The sequence below is a fragment of the Tympanuchus pallidicinctus genome, unplaced genomic scaffold, assembly GCF_026119805.1.
Source record: "Tympanuchus pallidicinctus isolate F22 unplaced genomic scaffold, pur_lepc_1.0 scaffold2, whole genome shotgun sequence".
NCBI lineage: Eukaryota > Metazoa > Chordata > Aves > Galliformes > Phasianidae > Tympanuchus > Tympanuchus pallidicinctus.
In genome coordinates this window covers 23215179-23235615 of record NW_026294721.1, presented here as the reverse complement: position 1 = coordinate 23235615, position 20437 = coordinate 23215179, and the positions used below count along the sequence as shown (strand labels likewise).

The 20437-nt window shown below is 35.3% G+C and overlaps 1 protein-coding gene across 3 annotated transcripts in view; it reads left to right on the top strand.

Moving 5' to 3' along the window:
* Positions 1–20437, top strand: part of GABRG1 (gamma-aminobutyric acid type A receptor subunit gamma1) — a 49375-nt gene that overhangs the window by 14914 nt on the left and 14024 nt on the right. For all 3 annotated transcript variants that reach the window (XM_052681937.1, XM_052681939.1, XM_052681938.1), the window contains exons 2-3: positions 815–963; positions 9815–9882. In XM_052681937.1, coding sequence (XP_052537897.1) covers positions 815–963; positions 9815–9882 — 217 coding nt within the window. The remainder of the gene's footprint in view (positions 1–814; positions 964–9814; positions 9883–20437) is intronic.

Genomic DNA, 20437 nt, shown 5'->3' with positions numbered 1-20437 from the left:
TCCAGGCATTCTTTGACCTTTTGGTGATATCTGCAGACATAATTAAGGCATTGCCATTTTTCTAACGACTTAGTGATAAAATATATATTGCTGCTTATCTAATTAAAAGATAGGCAATAAATGAACATGAGTGTTTTTCTTGTGCAATTGTGCTATCATGATAAAAGAGATAGCTAACAAATAAGACTAAGTTAAAGGAGTGATACAAGATTTTAACTATACTACATCTACATGTGTGTACTTTACTTTGACACATGACTTCAGCTGTTTAATTCATAGCACATGGATGCAGTGTTTGTTTGCTTTCTTAATGTTCGGAAGGAGTTGAGTGAGGTTATGTGAGGTTTAATTCTTTATATAATAGCTAGAGCAAGAGGCTGTGAAGAAGGAAATGCTATTAATGTTATTAACACCAAGGTGCATCTATTATGATGAATAAGCATCTCTTAGAAATATTAGTGCCATGACTTGAAAATGGGGCATGTATTGGGGAAAGCTTGGAAATTCCTTTTTGCATTTTAAGGCAGGAAAGTGCTGAGAGTAAGGGTACAATTTTATGTGTTTGACTTATGGTTTGAGTTTCTCTGTATGCATGATATGTCAGCCCTTGTCTAGATGAGTTTATTAGCTAATACTTTCTGCAGTCATATAACTAAATGTTGATGTTTTAAATAAGGGCTTGCCTCTTTCTGTTGGCACCAGGATACATTATAAGTGCTTGGTATTCTCCAGTTTCTTCTTCATCTCTTCATTATTTTGATTCACTGTTTTTTTCTAAGCTTGTTTTTTTTTTCTTTAATTCAATCACTATTAGAGCTGATAAAGCAGATGATGAAGATGACGAAGACTTAACTGTGAATAAAACATGGGTCCTAGCACCAAAGATTCATGGCGGGGATGTGACTCATATACTGGACTCATTACTTCAAGGATATGACAATAAGCTTCGGCCAGATATTGGGGGTAAGCACTTGAAATAATTCACTAAATAGAAGATGTGAAGCAAAGTTCACTTATGTTTTGCCAGTGATGACAAATGATTTTTTTTTTTTTTAATTAAAATAGTAATCTAAGTATAACATCAATAAAATACAGTGTTGTTCTAAAACTTGTAAAAATTATGATCTGTCCATAAGCAGAATTTTTATGCTATATTTATAATCATTTCCTTATGGATTATTTTGAGGGGAAAATGAGCAATGTATATAATACATCATTAAAAGATAAATATATATTGTCTTTTTACTCTAAGACTTTCTGACAAATATTAATGTATATATTAATTATCTCAATTTTGGAAAAAAAAAAATTGAGTCTGCAGGAGTTTAAAGTATTATTCCTAGACATTTTTTCTCTCTTGTTAGAAAATGCACTATGTGTGTATTTTATAGAGATATAACTTAATTTAGCACTCATTTTTCTTTAGTTCAAATTTTGAAAAACTTTGCAAGAATTTACGAAGTCAGTTTAGAGCAGTAGCTTTTCTGGAGAATGATAGGATGGAAGACTGCATTACTGTAATTTAAACTTTGCAGCTAGTAGTAAGTCAATTTTGTCTTTCACAAATCAAAATGTCAATTTAAATGCAACTGTTAAGTATTAATACTTTCAAATATTAATGTTGAAGTCCTGGAATACATGAAAAAGTTACCAGCTGTCATCTACCATGTGCTTGCTGGATCAAACTAAGAAAAATGTTTTCCTTAAGTTTATTTTCTGAACCACAAAGAGAGGTGGAAGACAAAATTATTTGCTTAATGCCTGGCGTTCCCTATGAAAGGAATGCAGTGTAAGTCTATAAGCTACTTATACAATAAACAGTAGTGCAATCTAGCCATTTTTATTTAGATAGGAGAACAAAGAGATGCAATCTCAGATTAAGTATTTTCTTTTTAAAGCTTCTGAAAAATTCTTTCCCTCCCTAAGTTTCTTAGTTCTATTTTATTGTTGACTGTTATCCTGAAGATATTGAATGGAAATTTTTTCTTTTCCTGTCACAATATGGAATCTCATGAAGTTTATCATAGAATCATAGAATGCAGGGGACATTTAAGTTCCCCTAGTTCCAAACCCCCTACTATAGACAGAGACACTTCCCTCAGACCAGGTTGCTCAGTTCCATTCAGCCTGGCCATAAATGCCTACAGGAAAGGGGCATCCACAGTCTCTTGGGGCAACATTTTATAGTGTCTCATTATCCTCACAGTACATAACTACTTCCTAATATCTAGGCTAATTCTACCCTCTTCCAGCTTAAAGCCATTTCCCCTTGCCCTGTTGCTACCAGCCCTTTACAAAAAGGCCCTCCCTTGTCTTTTCCTTCATCTCCACTTAATGAATTACTGTGAACAGACAACAAAAAAACATCTTCCAGCATATTTTTTCTTAATTTCTCAACTTATGAAAGATGTATAGTATTTCTTTTTTTTTTTTTTTTTTTTTTTTCAGATTGTTTGATGCAGTGGACAACAAAAGAATAATGAGGGAATAAATATTCTCCACTAGGATTCCTTCTAATAATTAGCTGGTATGCAGGGATGAAAGTAATGTGAATACTTTTCTCTCCCCTTAAAACTCTGAAATGCAAAAAGGGACAATAAAGGAAGAGGAGTTCATTCTTAGATGTCCAATGGACTTAGAGGGACACCAAAAATTTTTGATGTTATCCTTACCTTTGCTTTGTTGATTATGCACTGAGTCTTGGTTGAACAAAAACTTTGAGTCTTTTTTTTTTGCATAGTTGAATGTACAGCTTTCTGGATTTCAATTATTGATAGAGTTATTATTTCTGAAAGAAAGTACTTTCTGGCTTCTAGCTGCTCTCACATAAATGCTCCCTTACTTTTTCTTCTTCACTTTTCTGACGCTCAGTTTTTGACCTTTTCTATTCGGAACCTGCATCTGCCCAAATACTGAAAGGCTAGAGTAATGAGAACAGGAGGCACTTTATTGCCAGGAGAGCAAATGTGAAGTCTGGCTCTCTTTTTCTATAGAGAGAAAGTTGCAGAGTTTTGGCAAAAGTAAGACAAAATGACAGCTTTAAATACAGGTATCACATTCTGTCCAGCTGTTTGAGATATCTAACAGCAGATATTTAACACAGAAAAATAAAATCAGGCTGTGGCACATTCATCTTATTCTGAGTCAATTATGTGGATAAAATCTAGTGTCAGATTACACATCTTCAGAGTATGCCAGTACTTCTACAATGAGGTTATTGACTGAAATTATAATTATCTTTCAAGGTAATAATTTTCCATGCAATGTTATTACTGAATTACAAAGCTCAGTTAAAATAGCAAGACTTTTGTATATTTTTGAGCCTGGGCTTTTGGGGTTTGAATAACAGCATCAAATTTAATTTTCCTCTTCATGTTGACACAGCATGTCAGAGTAGGAAAAGGGGCTTCATTGTTGAATAGCAGAGTGACGTGATAAAGGAGAGCCAAATGAAAATTAAAAAATCCTTTGCAATACTGAAATTTCAGAAAACCACACTGTGTCATTTTGTGTGTCTCATACTAATATCCATGAGTTGTATTGATTTGTTAATTGCTACTCTTTCCTATGTTTATTACACTTATTAGATTTTAACTCATTATATGCAACATATTTTATATGTATGGAGCACAAATATACTATTATTAAAGTACATTCTGCTCAGTATGAAATAGTAGCAGTTACCACCTGGAGTTTCTGATCTGTAATATAAATCCTTTTAATTACTGATACAACCTTGGTGTGTTGATATATTAACAAAACAATATTATACTTACTATAAGGTAAGAATATATATACATATGTATATAACTTATAGCCACACTGTTTTAGCTTCAGTCCTTGATCAAGTCAGCAGCTTTAAACTCTCTTTTTAAGAGAAAGAACTCTCTCTGCTCACTATTCCATCCCTCACAACTTAGGGATACTAGCATGTTACTGTTAATCTATCAATCTATATTTTTTTCCAGCTATGTCTCATGTCCAATGTCATGTATTACATGAATGAAACACAACTGGTCGTCTGAAAGTTCAGTTAGAAATAGGAGTAATCACATTAGTTCTCTAATGTAGCATTTTCAATCATTAACTTGAGGAAAGACATTATTGATATAATTTTTAAGAATGATGAAGATGATGGCTCATAAACCTAAGAGAAAATTTTACCTGGAGAAATTTGAATAGTTGTAATTATCCTGTTAACAAGGCATGTTAGTGCATCTCAGTGCACTAATGTGAAGTTATGTACTCAGAGGTATTAAAAACTGCAAGAACGAAAAGTGAACTTTCAAGAGACTGATAGAAGTGCTAACTCTGAAAAGATAAAGATATTAGGGGATATTGTCTTGAACTGGTGCTTTTAGTATAGCATAAACAAAATAATGATGTAGGTAGAAAAATAGTAAACTCATTTAAGCACAAAAATAGCAGGTAAAACTAGGGATTTACTCTTGTAAAGAATTTTTTACATGAATTGAAGAAAATTGAAATAAAAAAGCAACATATAGAAGAACATCTGCAGTGAATTTTAAAAGTACTTGATGTGTGCCCTGCATAGAAAATGATGGAAAAAAAATGGTGGGCTGGAGATGGGTTTCTTTTTAAATCAAAAAAGATATAAGAGTGAAGAGCAGTGTTCTACTTTCATTGAAATCACTTTGAAAAAATTCTTTAGAGATAGAGCTGGAAGCCTGCTGTAGTCATCTGAAGCTGAATTTTAATGCAGATAGTTGTATAAATAATACTCTTAAATTATTGCCAGAATTGTATTGTTATATTAAATACTATTGAAGTAGAATTGAAGCATTGAAGACCCTGCTATTCTTGAATGTGGTCATCACCTAATTTCTTTGCTGAATAGCTGCTTTATCATTGATTACTTTAGGCAATTATTGAGGAGTTACAGAAATCTTGCTTAAAAAAAAAAAAAAAAACAAAACTCAGGTGAAATTAACTAAATTTGTTTAAATTAAAAAATTGTGATAAATAAAGATAGGTGTTAGACTTTCATTCTAAAATGCACGTTTTTGATAAGTTAAATGAGCAAATTAGTGAATTTAGATGCACTAATTTGCAATCAGGTAATGTTAAGAACTAGAATAATGAAAATGGAGAAATATTCAGCCGTAAAAAGGGCAATATTCTGTTCTTTTAAATTCAAGACTATATTTTTTGTCAGGATAAAGAGAGGTCTTCCACATAGCAAGCAGAGAGATTTCAAATATCAGTGACTGAAAATTGGACCTGGTTAAATACAGGCTATTGAAAATACTTCTTTTTTAGTAAGAGCTAAATTACTAAAATTATTTGTCAGTGATTGAGTGATATGTACCAGTGTGATTTTTCTAATCCATAGTTAACATTTTCCAAAATACAGATTTTGAACCCAAATTGGTGTTCAGAATATGCCTAAGGATTTCAGTGTCATTCTTTGCTAGGGAAGCAGTGGTCATATCTTGCAAGAAACACTTCTTTCCATATCTTGCTTCTTATGGGGACATTCATTCTCACTCTTAAACTTCAGGCATAAGAGTCACTTCTTTCCAGAGATCAAGCCTGTCCTTAGCTACGTGCTTGTGTTAAATGATGTCAAATACCAGTTAAATTTCCTAAAGAAGAGACCTTTTCTTTATCAGTACAAGCTGAAGCACAAAAGGATTGAGCACAGCCCTACAAAAAAGGACCTGGAGTGGATGGCAGGCTAGACGTGAGCCAGTAATTTGTCCTCTCAGCCCAGAAAGCCAACAGTATCCTGGGCTGCATCAAAAAAAAATCAAAAATTGTCAGCAAAAAATACATCAGCAGGTTAGGGAGCTAATTCTGCCCCTCTGCTCTGCACCAACAAGACTTCAGCTGGAGTCATATCCGTGTCCAGATATAGAGTCCTCAGTACAGGAGAGACATGGACCTATTGGAGTATGTCGAAAGGAGGGCCACAGAAATGATCCAAGAGATGGAATGTCTCCCCTGTGTGGACAGACTCAGAGAACTGTTCAGCCTGGAAAGAGAAGGTTTCAGGGAGACCTGTAGCAGTTACCTTTAGTATCTAGAAGGAGACTATAAGAAAGGGATAGACTCTTAAGCAGAATTTGCAGTGATAGGACAAGGGGATATGATTTCAAACTAAAAAAGAGAAGATTCAGGTTGGATATAAGTAAGAAGCTTTTTACAGTAAAGCTAATGAAGCACTGGAACACGTTGTCCAGAGAGGTGGTGGATGCTCTGTTCCTGGAGACTTTCTATGTTTGTCAGCCTGGACTGAGCTATTAGCAATCTGACCTAGCTGTAGGTGTCCATGTTCCTTTCAGGGGAATTGGACTAGATGACTTTTAAAGGTCCCTTCCAACTGAAATGATTCTATGATTCTAGTGAAGAAAATGTGACAAAGTGGAAAATCAGAAGTATGAGTGTATTTCTTCATAGCAGGCATAGTGTAGGAGTTCCTTGCACGTGTCAGTTACTTTGGGAGTTGATGAACTCTTGGGGGCAGCTGAGCGGTGCTCTTCACTCAACCTATTTAATGTGCAGGGAGTACTACTGTTCTCTCACCTTGCTTTACTCTTGCCTCTTTCTGTGCAAATATTTAAAGTGGGCTATCATTTTCCTCTCTTCTTTAGAAATTTATAAGGTCTACTGTACCACTTTGCACTCAGGGTTTGTAAAATAGCCTTCTTCCTACTCGTAGTTTTTTTTTTTTCCAAGATTGTTACTACATTTCCTAAATAAAATAAGGGGAAATATCTTTCCAAACCATCTATCGCTGTTTCTCTTTGTGGAAAGCTAAAGAGCCATAGTAATTATTTGGTGGTCAAATTAGTATCAAGATTGTATTTTCTTCCAGCTTTTATCATTTTCACAGGCTCATATTACTTCTAGTTCACAAACACATGTAGAATGAATTCTTCTAATTCACAGAAGCACTGGGATCGGTTCTGCACAGAACTGAGGAAACAAAACAGCCCCTTCCAATCTTACTGCACTGAATCTGCCACTCTATTATTTGGGTCAATTGTAATAATCTCCACAGAGGTGGATTTTCTGACCCTTCTCTGGCTCCTGATAGCTCTAATAATCTTACTCAGAGCAGTATAGAAAAGGCAAATTGAACTCGGTGGCACGTTACAGGAGAGCCTTTGGGGCAGATCAAGTACTTCTTCCTGCACGCTGGAATTTCATGAAATTGACACAGTCCATATTAAAAACTGGCCCACTGACAGATCTCAAAATTTAATTGTTAATAAGGAAATATCAATGGTAGGGTTGTCTATTGTTGGATCTCACAAGCATGACTCGATCAAGAATAATGATATCTTGCCTGATTTCACCAATGAATTTTTGTAGTAAATTTGGCAGCCAGCACAAAGACTGTTGGCAAGAGAGAAATTGCATCTGCAGAGTAATCCCCTCCTTCAGTAAAATTAGAGATACAGATAAAGGCTGATTGTAGGGGAAAAAAAAGTAGGACTAAATGTGGAAAGAAAGCCCATGGCTTATATTTCAATGTGAGAGGTTCTTCACAGAAAAGTGGTAATTCAGGAGAAAATTTAATCATTTTGTGCAGTGAGGTCTTAGGTAGATATCTCTCAGAGGACTGTTCTGAGGTAAATCCCTTCTGAAAAGAGACATTTTAATAGAAAACTAGAAGTGTTCACAAGGCGCGGATAGTACTGTTTAGAAAGAATGCTGGTTCTGGTGTCCAAATTTCAAGATGAGTGTGGAAAAATAGTGAAAGTTTAGATGTTAAAGCTGAACAGATAAACCACAAGTTGCATTTTCAATGTGTGATATGAGCTGCTTATCATATCCAAGTTTGAGAGGTGACCTCAATCATTCGGTACAGATACTTGTGTCTGAGGAACAGGTTTAGTATAGTGGCTAGGTAATGCTGAAAGTTAGTCAAAGAACTGAACCTCTAAACAAAACACAGTTTCCTAGCATTAAGGAGAACTAGATATTCCCTACAAATGCAGGGGAGAAGTACTGGATTCTGCATTGCTTGAGCAATGAGGAAAGATATGTTTTGATCCAGCCCCTTGTGTTCTAGTCTGGCAGTGATTAAATTGGAGAGTTTTTCTGTTATGTAGATAAATAAACTCTCAAAATCAAAAGCTGTGGATATGTACTTGTGAGATGTGGCATGTGTAAAGTATGTTACATTTTACATATGCACACAAATACATACACATACTTTTATTTTTAATATTTCATTCTGAGCATTTGAATTATTGTGCTCTCCCATTTCCTTTCTGAGACCTGCATATTGAAGCCATTTGCAGCACAGGGAGTGTTTATTTTTTTTTCCTCCGGAAACAAATTGATTTCCAGAGTCCATTTAAACTTTCTGTGGAGAACACTGGAGACAGGAGAGTGATCAAGTGACTCTGCATTCTGTGGTTGTACAGAAAACCCTTTGTGCAGCCTGACTGGTGTGTCTTAGTCACAAGCTCAAGGAATCAGTAATCAGATTTGGGATCAGGGATAATTTCCTGTCAAGTGAGATTGGCAGGGAAAAGGTATCTGTGGATAATTAGGAAATGTATCTTGCCTGCTATCATAGCTGGCAGAGTTGTTAATGATACCCTATTTCTTTCTGTGTTTTTGAGTTCTAGGTCTTTGAGGTTTGAAAAATCCTGTGTTACTTAAGATTTTACATCTCTTATAAAAGGCTTGATATGGCATGCCAGTGAAGAAATCAAATCTGGTGATGGAGAATCCCTCTTCTATAAAATCAAAGTATATTTTTCTTGTACCTTCCCCCTTTCTGTCTACAAATGAACAGAGGGACTTCATTTTAATGTGCTAGATCATGGGAGAAAGACCAGCAGAGCTTCAGAATTAACCCTCTTGTATTCATTCACTGCCATTCTGTCTATCATACAATCTGGAAAAAAAGTGCTTAGTAAATTGGTGTTGTTTAAATGCAGACCTCTCCAATACTACATCCTGACCTCTTCCATTTGTGTCTTTTTTCCTCTATAAACAGCTCGGATATAACAACAAAATTATCAGTGACTCATGCATCAGATGTGACTTTCGTTTGCTCAGAAATTTGCTTAGACTTTGTGTCTTTCTGTAAATGCATTAAAAAAAATGTATTTCTAAAACAATTAACTTTGTCAGCTCAGAAACAATAATTTTACTGGAATTTCTTGAAGATCACATAATCACAGAATTGTAGGGGTTGGAAGGGAGCTCTAAAGATCATCGAGACCAACTCCCCTGCCAAAGCAGGTTGCCTAAACCGGATCTTTCAGTTAGTTGTGTGGAGCAATATATTGATGAAGCTGATGAAAGTATATTGGCAATCCATAGTTGTAATGTAATTGTGTGAAGAAATATGTGATTAAAAGTTATTTTATTTTTGTTAGATATCTTCAGTAGGAAATGCTGCATATTGATTTTTTGCAGCTGGTAAACGTCTGCTCCCAGACCGTCTGGTTTTACTGTACAAATGTTCATTTTCTGAACATTTTTTCTGTTTGTGTTAGTTCTTTTTTTATGCTGGAATAATCTGTTTTTCTCCCCACTACCTTTGCTTTTGATACTTTTTGTATCTATCTTCTGCCTAATTCACAAAGTTTAGATGGAATGTGCCTTAAGATACGAAAAATTCATCTTGACAATTTAGCTAATTCATATGGAATAAAGAAGCCATGTCATATATGATTCTTCACAGAATGCACAAACTAGAGATGTAATCTTTCTGAATCTAATAAAAGAATATCAGATTTATTATTACTTTAATAAAATACGCTATCAATGTGGAAAATGAATTGAATATGTAATTATTAAAGTTGCTGATTTTTTTTTCTTTTAGTGAGAACAACTGTAATTGAAACAGATGTCTATGTTAACAGCATTGGCCCAGTTGACCCAATCAATATGGTAAGTTCAGATTATTGACAGAAAACATTATCAGAGAGATGCTGCGGGCTAGTATTATGAAGTAATTCTAATCGTATTCAGATAAGCTTTTTTTATTTCTTAATACGTATTCTTATGATGTTGGATATAATTGATATAATTATGATTATTGCAAAATCAAATTTAGACTAGCCATTTGAAATTAGAATAGAATCACCAAGGTTGGAAAAGATCTAAAAGATCATCCAGTCCAGTCCACTTATTTCAATAAACTTGTTTTTAAAAATGATACCATACAGAAGGCATTGCTTTGGGAGCTTATTTTGGCACATGTTAAACATTTTGACTGTATTTATCTATACTTGGTTTACCTCTGGTTCAGCATGCAATATTTCCCAGAGCTGCTCCTTAGGGATTTGGAAAAATAATGTTTGACCCAACGTTTATGAATGAAACTATTTGCACTGTATTTATTTATTTATTCAGTTCACTGGGAAAAAAAAAGCAATTGAAATAAACTCAGTTGTATTCCTTCTTTCATGACTTATTTGGTATCATGGGTCATCCTCAGTGTGTATGCGTAACTGATTCCTTCAAAAGTTAAACAGTGCAATTCATCTAATTTCCAGGGGGGATCTGCTCTCATTGTTTGATACAAACTGTGACCTTGTGACACAAACATCACTTGTGAGGAAGTTGAGCTTGTGGCCTTTCCGAAATCGCCTAGAATTTTTTTCATTTCTGTCTGAGTTTGATGTGTTAGAGGCCTGGCTGCATGACTTCTCTTGGACAGTGCAGAGGGCAGTGTCTCCTCTAAGTAGCTCAGAAGCAGAAGGAATGAGGCTGGGACTGGCACGTGGATGAGTTTGTGCTCAGCCCCCTCCTGTCTTTTTCATTTTCACCTCCCTACAGAATTGCTCAGTTTTGCATTTGTGTGCAGAAGGGCCTTTTCTTCCAGGTATGTTAAACTATGCCAGTAGAGGGAACTTCTGAGCATTTGGTAAAATGATGCTATTTCCAGAAGTATATTGAAAATGTGTGAGTTGCACATGTGTCATCATGCTCAGGTGGGGAATATAATCTTTCAGAGATGAGATATCGGACAAGAAAGACTGATGGTACTTAGTAGAGATGAAGGTGTTAAAAATGCAAGATGCTGATACGGGCATTCATTCCAGCATAACAATTTACCAAGTTTAGGATTATCATCAGCTGAGTCTGTGTCTCAAGCAGGGGTTGTGTGTAGAGCACTGCATGAAAAAGCAGGAGGGAGAAGGGGTGGGGAGATCTATTGATGTTCAGTGTAAATGTTTCCTCTGGCTTCATCTGTTTTCCTACTCCATCTTTTCTTCTCTACTTCTCCCCATTGTATCCCCTCTGATGGAACTTAGAGTAGGAGCAAGATGTGTGGACAGGTTTCTACTTCTAATAGAGACATAGCAAACAGTAAAAGTTTCCTTTATGAACTAGCAATTGCTTTCTCTGAGCTTGGAATCTAAGAACCTGGATTGTAGAACCGTCTAATATCACTAAAAAATCAAACATTAAAAATAAATAAATAAATAAATAAATGTGAATTTATTAAAGCTTCCCACAAAAATATCTTTAATCTAGGAAAAACATTCTCAGCAAAAAATAATTGCAGATGCGACCTTGTAAGCTCTCTTTATGTGAGATGTTTCATTAAGAAGGCGCTTTCCCTGGCGTTAATATTGTTTGTGATTGTTACCCAATATTCCAACATTTGCTTCAGTTTCCATTGCTGTCCTTAGCCCTCATTTTATTACTTTATGTGAGAACACATTTCTGTGATTCCCCTTTGGATTAATTATGTCCCAGATATGTTAATTCACTCTGTCAAATGATAACCTTTAACTTTTTAGTTTAGAAACAAAATGGCACGATGTAGAGAGGGTGTTTTTTTTTTCTTTTTTTTTTTTCTTTGGAACAATAAGTTTGTAGCATGATATCAGGGGAATATGTTCCTATGAAAGCTTTAAAAGGTACTCATTATGAGAAGAAACTGACTTATTTTTTCTAATATGTTTTATTTTCCTCTTGCTATGTAATAGACTCTTTCACTTTCATAAAACAGAGATTTTAAGTATATGTATGACATTCATTAGAATTTATTTTTAAAGACTCTTGGAGTCTGACTTTCATTATTTAATTTAACAAAGATCTACATAAAATTCTAGATGCTATAGGCACCCCATACATAAAAGATGTCTTCCTGCAGCATGTGGTCTCTCTAGGCATCTACAGCCTGAGTAAATATTCTTAACAAGTGTTTAAGATCAGTGAAGTATTTAGGCTTCTAATACTCATTAAGCCTAAAGATTTTTGAATTTATTTTTTAAAGCTATCCTGCACCATGCATCCTGCAGCAGTCATATAAACTACCATTTAAGTGCATTTTTATGGCCAAAGTCTTGATGCCCAAAAGCTTTGCAGTAGTCCGGGATTTTCTTAATGGAATTTAGACATATGATAAATATTTTGAGCCTGTCTTTCTCTATGTGGAAGCTCATTCTGTTGAGCACTTAATGAAAATGTACTCTTAGTACTTTTCTCTTTCATGCTAGGACTAACATTAAAAAAAAAAAAATCACCAACAAACAACAAAAGAAACAAACAACAACAACAAAAACTAACAAAAAACCACTCTCAAGGTGCAGGTAGTACAGCCTGATATATGGCCCTTGTCTGTAAATAATGTCCACCCATGTTGCCTATGAACCTCATGATCTTTCTCTGCCCTGTGTTCATCACCCAGTCTTTCTGTGTTCATCGGTGTTTTGTGCTTTGATACACCACTTTATTTACAGATGTCTTCTGCTGCTGTCTGTGGCAGAACCATATGAGCACCTCAGCTTTCATGATCTGGCAGTTCTGGTTGGAATTCCTTTCATGTTTGAAGAGAAATATTTCTTTGTGATTATATCTATATCTTTGTATGTAATCTTTGTGATTAATGGGTCAGAGGAATAACATGACTGCTTTTTCCCACTTTTGAGAATTTATGAAATTGCATAACTTTGTGTGGGCCCAGCATGCAAGCCCTGCAGATTTTTGGAGAGTCCAGAATGTGCATTTTATGAAAATGGGTTCCATTTTCTTTCATGTGGTAGGAACAGTGCTTTGGAAACTAGATCAGAAGTATCAGCAAGCCTTTGATTATCACCTGTAACTTATTGTATGGCATCTTCTTTGGAGTGAACACTAACTGACTTTTTTTTTTCCCCAACGCACTCCTTTTTTTTTTTTTTTTTTTTTTTTAATTAGGAAAGATAGATTTTAATAATTCTGGTGCCTGTCAATACTAAAAGTAGCCAGATTTAATTAGCCATTAACTATATGAGTGTTTGGAGACTGGTTTTTTTATAGCAGCTGAGTAAATATTCCTTCAGTAATTCTGAATATTGCTTTTTCTTCGTTATGAAATATACTTAAGTATTAAAAAACGTCTATTAGTATGATTTATTTTGCCAGCTATAGGAACTTGAGTAATAATTCATAAATTTTATAAGTGCTCTCTGCTTTTCATGGTAAAAAAGGAAAGAGCTTAGGTTGATTAGTCTGGCTGCTGCTGGCAGTGAGCTTGCCTAGTGCTGTTGCAAGGTAGCTCTAAGCTTATCCCATCTGGTTTCAGGAGAATCAGCCAAGTACAAGAAATATCCTGCTCATACTGGCTCAACACAGCAGTTCCGATGTCACTTGCAATTTCTCTGATCATTTGAAAGGAATGACAAGGGATGAGAGAAAAGCCAGCCTTTGTATGACAGAGAAATATTGCAGTATCTTTTCTGAAAGCAAACCAAAGCAGAGCAATCTTTTCAAACGTTGCTTTAGACAGCATTCAGTACTTGTAGGTATTTCAACTGCAGTTTACCTGTTGACTCTCCATAGATACAAAGTCAGAATAGGTAGTTAAGATCCCACTCAAAGCATCAGAAAATCTGCACTCATTTCTGTAAAATATGCCTTAATTTGTGTGTGCTGTTCAGGAGCAATTCAATCTGAGCTGCAGACTTGTTCTGTTGCTCATTCTCAAATGTTGTGTTTTTCAGGAGATACCTTTTTGCGTAGATCCACTGTATCACTTAAGCCACAGCTGACATGGTTTAAATATAAACTATGAGAAAAGCTACATTAACTCCCTTGACTTCATTAGAGTATACCAGCATACACTGGTTGAAATCCATTTTATATAATCCCAGATCTCACAGATAAACAGCCAGAGCAATAACTCTGTGAAGTATTTGAGATTTCAGATGCCAGTGTTCTGTATTTGCATAAGGCTAATTTGTTAAAGGAAATAGCAGAAGTGCTAAGATGGCTGTGTATGGCTGGGGCTAGAAAACGTTGCCTGAAGTATTTTCCTTTCTCTCTGTGATCAGAGTGTTGGGAGCAAGCACTTTGATTTCTTATGTTTCCAGTACTTTCATATCTAAAATATATCTAAATATAAATATAAATAAATAAAATATATCTAAAGTAGATGTGAATGTAATTTTTAAAACTCTTTCTTCAATATTTCTGAGCAGAGTATCTTCCATGCTAGTTTTCTGCTGTCAGCTACTTGATACCTACATATACAAATGTAGCTGCCTTTCTGTTGTCTGTAACTCTGCATGCCTCATTCTGTGCCATATGAAATACTGCCTTGTGTACCTCACATCTGTTAACAGATCTTTAGATACCTCAATGTGGCTAAATCACGACTTAAAATCTTCTCATTTTTTCTACCCTTCCTCACTCTCCATTGCTGTGGATATTCTGTGTGGCATTGAAATCTATTATTTTTCTATGTTGTGATGGATCCTAGAGCCTGGAGCAAGCTCTCAGATAGTCTTGCAAATTCTGACTGTAATGCAGTTTTCAGGGGTTTTATTTTTATTTGTTCTTAATCCATTTATCATAGTGAATCTCTTGTCCACATTTGCATTATTCTGATGATAAATTTTTGGATTGCAATTGCCATCTTGCTCCAGTTATACTACTTATAGATGTCCTACTGAGAAAATATTCCTTTATTTCTGCTGAATCATCTCTTGCTCATGTTCCTCCTCAGGCTTCTCTTACACTGGATCTCACACACAGACTGTTTCCTTCAAGACACTTGAAAGTCTATTTGCAGCCTTATTTTTTTTTTTTCCCCTCCCCTAAGAGGCCAATTCCTACCTGAGATCTCAACAGTTTCTGTTCACATCCTTTCAACTTTTCAATTTGGTATACCATATGCTTTCTCCCAGTCTGCCCCTTATACTTCAAATACATTTTCTATAAATGTCTGTAAAGCTTTTTTACTGTTTCTCATCATGTTTCTGCTTAAACTTTCTTTTCTCTCTCTCTATGGAGGCTACAAAATGTGAACATTTAAACTTTTGTTGTGCTACTAACAGCTCTTTGGTATTAGGTTCTCTATTTCCTGCTGTTTTTACTGTCATTGTCTTTCCAGATCTTCACTAAGAAGATGGAAGGCATCAACTGTCACTAAAGCTAAACCAGTCAGTACTTTTCTCCTGCTTTTCCCTCTCAACTGCACAGACTGTCTGGCTACTCTACTGTACAGTTTATTGTTATTTCTGATATCTTAATATCTGCTCCATACCCTTCCTGTCAGCTTCTGTTGTGGTTATCTCTTGTGTCTGTAGCTGAGAGAAGGTATATTTAGTTATTTGTCTTGTACCTCTTAGGAGAGCATTGCTTGATTGTTCTTTGTTATTAATGCCTAATTCTTCTGTCCAAATGGAAATGTGGGAGGCTGTATTCAAATTTTTTGAGTGATTCTGTTGGCCTAGATTTGCAGTTTTGGAAAGAAAGGTAAAGGTTGTGCTTTGACTGTTAGAACTGATTGATATAATCTAGAAACAGTCCTTGGCAATGGCTCCTACAACATAGAATATTATTGTTTCTTTCTGTACTGCACTCTAGAGGAAAGCTACTGCCCTGGCCGGTGCCAGGATCTGTGCTGACTCTATGCAAACTAGCCCTCTGTAAAAAGCTGAGCAATCTCATGAGCAGGATTTTTCTGTTCATAATATGTGTTCTGGGAAGACCACTTTCTCAAGTGGTGGAAATGTTTGGATGCCCTTTCCTACAGCAGGACTCCTAGGATTTTTACCAAAGAAGTAAACCCATTTTTGGAAGAAGTTATTGTCCTGCTCCTTTGCTGATATATGTGTGAGTGAGTAGATAAAATAGCAGCTAGGAAATGCAATGCTCCTTTGCTGCTAAGCGGGTGTAACTTTGTTGCCTGCTGATCTTGGTTTTAATTATATATTTTTTTTATTCTATTGTAATTATAAATTTGGTCAGGTTATTGCTGGAAAATCTGCATTTAAAACACTTCCTGTTGGACTATTTTAGAATGTGTTATTCCGTGGCATACAGTAAGTGCTGTGTGAGATTTTGTTTTCTTGAACAAGAGTATTGTCTCTTGCAGTGATTTATTCCCATGAAGTGTTATGCGCTTTTCCCTGGGGCCAATAGTTCAAGAGGCACTTTGAGGAAGTTCTTAGTAGTTGCCATATTCTTCTATCTTCATTGTAGCACATAGGTATTTGAACATTCCTGACTGCTTCAGCGGCCAGAAAGCTGTTTAGAAGTGCTATTTCACATAGGAACTCACTGCAGGAGATGCAAGGTGGGAACCAAACCCAGGTAATTGTCTCTCCTGGTTTTATCACCGATTTGGGGATATTGGGATTTTGTGATATGGCAGGAAAACCAGGGAAGCAAAAGACCAAAAAACTTTAACTGAGTAACTGCAATTGATCTGGCTTTAAAGCAGTTCTACAATACTGAATGGTGAAACCTTGTTTTTGAGACTTTGCAGCTTGTTTGTAAGATGAAACTGTAGAAAACCATGTATGTTTGAGTGCTGCTCAGCTTTGTTGCAGAAATTTTGTGTGGGATTAATTTTGACTGCTTGAGTTTCTCTTGTTACAAGAAGGTAGATGTAAGCCCAGAATTTAGAAAGTACAGTTAATTGAGTTGATAAATCACTCTTGACAGCCTCAAAGCCAAAACCCTACTCCGTATCAGTATTCACTCCTGTGTTTTTAACATATAAGTAGAATTTTTTTCTCATTTTTCGTTTCTGAGTTTTAATTCTCTCTGTACTTAAATATTTGTTTATGAATGGCAGTGACAGAAATATTCAAATTTCAATTGAAAAAGCAAAAAACAAAAACAAAAAAGCACTCCTACTTGTATCGTTTTCAATGTGCAAATGAGTGTATAATGTTTGCTTCCTCTTTTAATGCTCTCTTTAAATAGCCATAATCATAGCTTATCAGCAGAGATTTTGCTGAAGTGCTTTAGTTACTTATCTAGCTAATCTTTTTACTAGTTAGCAAGATTTTTATCATTGTTTCAAATCTAAAAAGCATTTAAATAAATCTTGCCTTTTATTCATATTGTGGTTTGCATCTGTCACTTCACATTCAGAATAAGGACCAGATAAGCACAGATGCTAAATTATGGTGTGAAGAACAATGGATTTTTTCTGTGTTATGATTATGTAGGTCTCTGTACTCCCTCACCTTCTGTGGATATGATTTGTTGTATTTCTACTTATCCTATGCATATGCTTTTATGGCATATTTCAGTGTGATTTTGTGCTCAACAATAACAATCTGACTGCTTAAAAGATTCCGGGAGCAAATGCCATATTCACCATATTTCTGGCAACCCCCACTTCTTTCGCTACTGTAGGATTATTAATTTAATACAGATGTTCTTATCAGAATTGAGATTTGTCAGATATTTTCGATCTCACTGTAAGGTCCATGAGTGAGCAAACTAAAATTGTTTACTAAACCAAGAAATTTTATTTTTACTTTGGTCTCAACCATGGGGATCAAGTTCTGAAATCCTGGCTGAGTCTAATGAAGCTAAAATAATAATAATAATAATAATAATTTAAGAACTTTTAAAGTAACCCATCAAGTAGAACAAACATTTTTGAATTTTTGTTAAAAGAAGCCACATATCAAAGATAGCTAAATATTTTAGTTTAGCTAAGTATTTTAGTAAAGTACTTAAAGACACTACATTGGTGTCCAGAGATAGTCAGATATGGGAGAAGGTAAAGGTTATGAGAGCCTGTTGGCAGCTTTCTGGCAAGATGAAGATAAATTGGCTTGGTAGTTTACTTGAATCTGTTCTTTTGGGTGGGCATATGGATACCAGTGATTGTTTATGAATGTCTTTGCTGTCTAAACCTTTTAACAATCACAGTTATCTGAGTCTTTGATATTAAATTGCATATCTTAATATAAAAACATGGTTTGTAAAATATTTTCTCTAGGTTCCTTTTTTTTTTTTGTCTTTTCCCCTGCAGAATTCCCTGTTTCACTCTCATTAAATTTCTCTTTTAGAAATTAGAAGACTGAATAGAATGAGGAAGGATGTGGAAAATATTATAGATCTTGTGTAACTGAACAAGATGAAATCACTGCACTTAAGGCATTTGTAATTGAAATGAATTCAGGGCCTCTCTGTGAAACAAATTTCTGAATTAGTTTGTTGCATTCCAGGAAACTTAAGGTGTGGATTGGCTCTTATGGAGAAGCAACTGTAGGTTTCTGGCCAAAGGAGGAGGAAGAAAAGGATGTTTTTTTTTTTTTTTTTTTTTTTTTTTTTTTTTTTTTGTTTGTTTGTTTGTTTTTTTACCTCTTCAATTCATTGGTAATGATCTATATCATAGAACTGTAGCTGGGGGGTAGTATTTCAACTCTGATTTTGGTGTTGGAGAAACTCATTGCATTTGTGTTTAGCCTGAGAAAACTGGGCCACTTTTTCCTGTTGTACAAATGTATCGCAGTTAACAAGAACCAGGCAACAACTAGCCTACTCACTTCACGGTTTTGCTGTGAAATATCAAATCAGCTGTGGGAATGCTAGACAAAATATCCAAGATAAATGGTTTTCTATTTTGTGCAATTTTTCCTTCCTTTTGATTTTATGTTGGAGCTGGAGTGTTGTAGGTGCACTGAGATGTAACCTTATAGAATGATGGCTGCCTCCCTTTCTTTCACAGCTTTCCAATAAAACAAAAATCTAGTGGCCTATCTAATATTTGACTGTTACTGTTCTCATCCTTTCAAGAAATTAAGTTGAAATTTGGTGTATTCCATACAGTAACTGTTCCTGCTCTATTTGATATGATTGCTTTTCCTTTCTAACTCTTTCTCTCAGACTATACACCTGCTTGTCAATATTCACTGACTGTTCACTGCCTGTTCCCTTAATGGCATTCTCTGATTAGTCACTGTATTCCCAGCCTTGGAGTTTGTTATTAACTTTTAGAGAGGACAGAGATGAAGGAGGATTGCAGTTATCTGGAAATAATTAGGCAGGTGGGCTCTTTATGCCAGCTGTGCAAAAGACTTCAGTGATCAAATCAGATGCCAAATATGAGCTAACATGTGCAATGTTTATTGAACCTCGTGAGGCTGAATATGAATAAGCATACATTTTGCTCTGGCTGTGACTAATGCGCCCATAGATTGATTTCATTTTATTCTGCTTGGATGTTTTATCATTAGTTTCATTTAAAAGAGAGATTAGTAAACCAATTTTTATGGTTACAGAATGTCATTGAATGGTGAGCTTTATAAGACTAATAAAAGCAGTGGTAAGTGTTAAATTTTAATTTTTCTAAGAAAATGAGAGAAGCAAAACAGTTGCTCAGAAAGAAAGAAGAAAATTGTATTTTCTGATGTGCTGTTGTTAATATGGCATATAAACAAAGATAATGCTTTTGTTCATCTAGTTTTGGAGATAAAATACTTCCTTAGTGTAGTCATTTTCCTACCACATTTTCAACAAATTTTCAGGGCCCATATTCCCTTTTCATTAGAAAATATGAATTGTGTTTTAGGAGCTGCAGATTTAAGGAAATTTATTGTATAAATCCATGAAACCTTGAAGCTTTGGGTCCATTTCAAAATTTGATCTTCAGAAAGTATACAGCTTTATTCCCTTTTCAGATTTTTGCTCTCAGGTATCTACACTGCCACGGCTGCATGCTGACAGACTTACTTAAGCCTCATTTTCCGAATCATCCTGTAATGTGTACTTGTGCTTGAAGGCTGTACAAGGTCTGTTTGGACCCATAACACCTGTCCTCTTTGTGAAGGAGCTTTTGTTGAGAAAAGAGTATGAGTCACATCATGTCTTGAATGTCTACATGGGATAACAACATGCATATGCTTGATGTTTATGCTCAATTTCACTTGAGTGAATGATAGTATAGGTAAAATGAGCTAAGAGTGTGAGATAGTTAGGCAAAGGACATATACTGCCTAAAGGATGTACTAGGGATCCTCAAAGACAGCAAGGTCTCAGCAAAGCATGGGACAAGCAGGTATGCTGAAAAAGTAGTTATGTCCAGCAATGTAGATATTATAAGTAGAATAATTGCTCTTGAGTAGAGAGCCACAAGTTGTGAGTCTTCCAGGTGAGATGAATGAGTAGGTTTATGCCTTTGAGTGGGTGAACTATGAGGGAAGAGGGTCTATGTGCTTTTTCAACTTAGAAATGGAAGACCACTCTGCTGATCAGG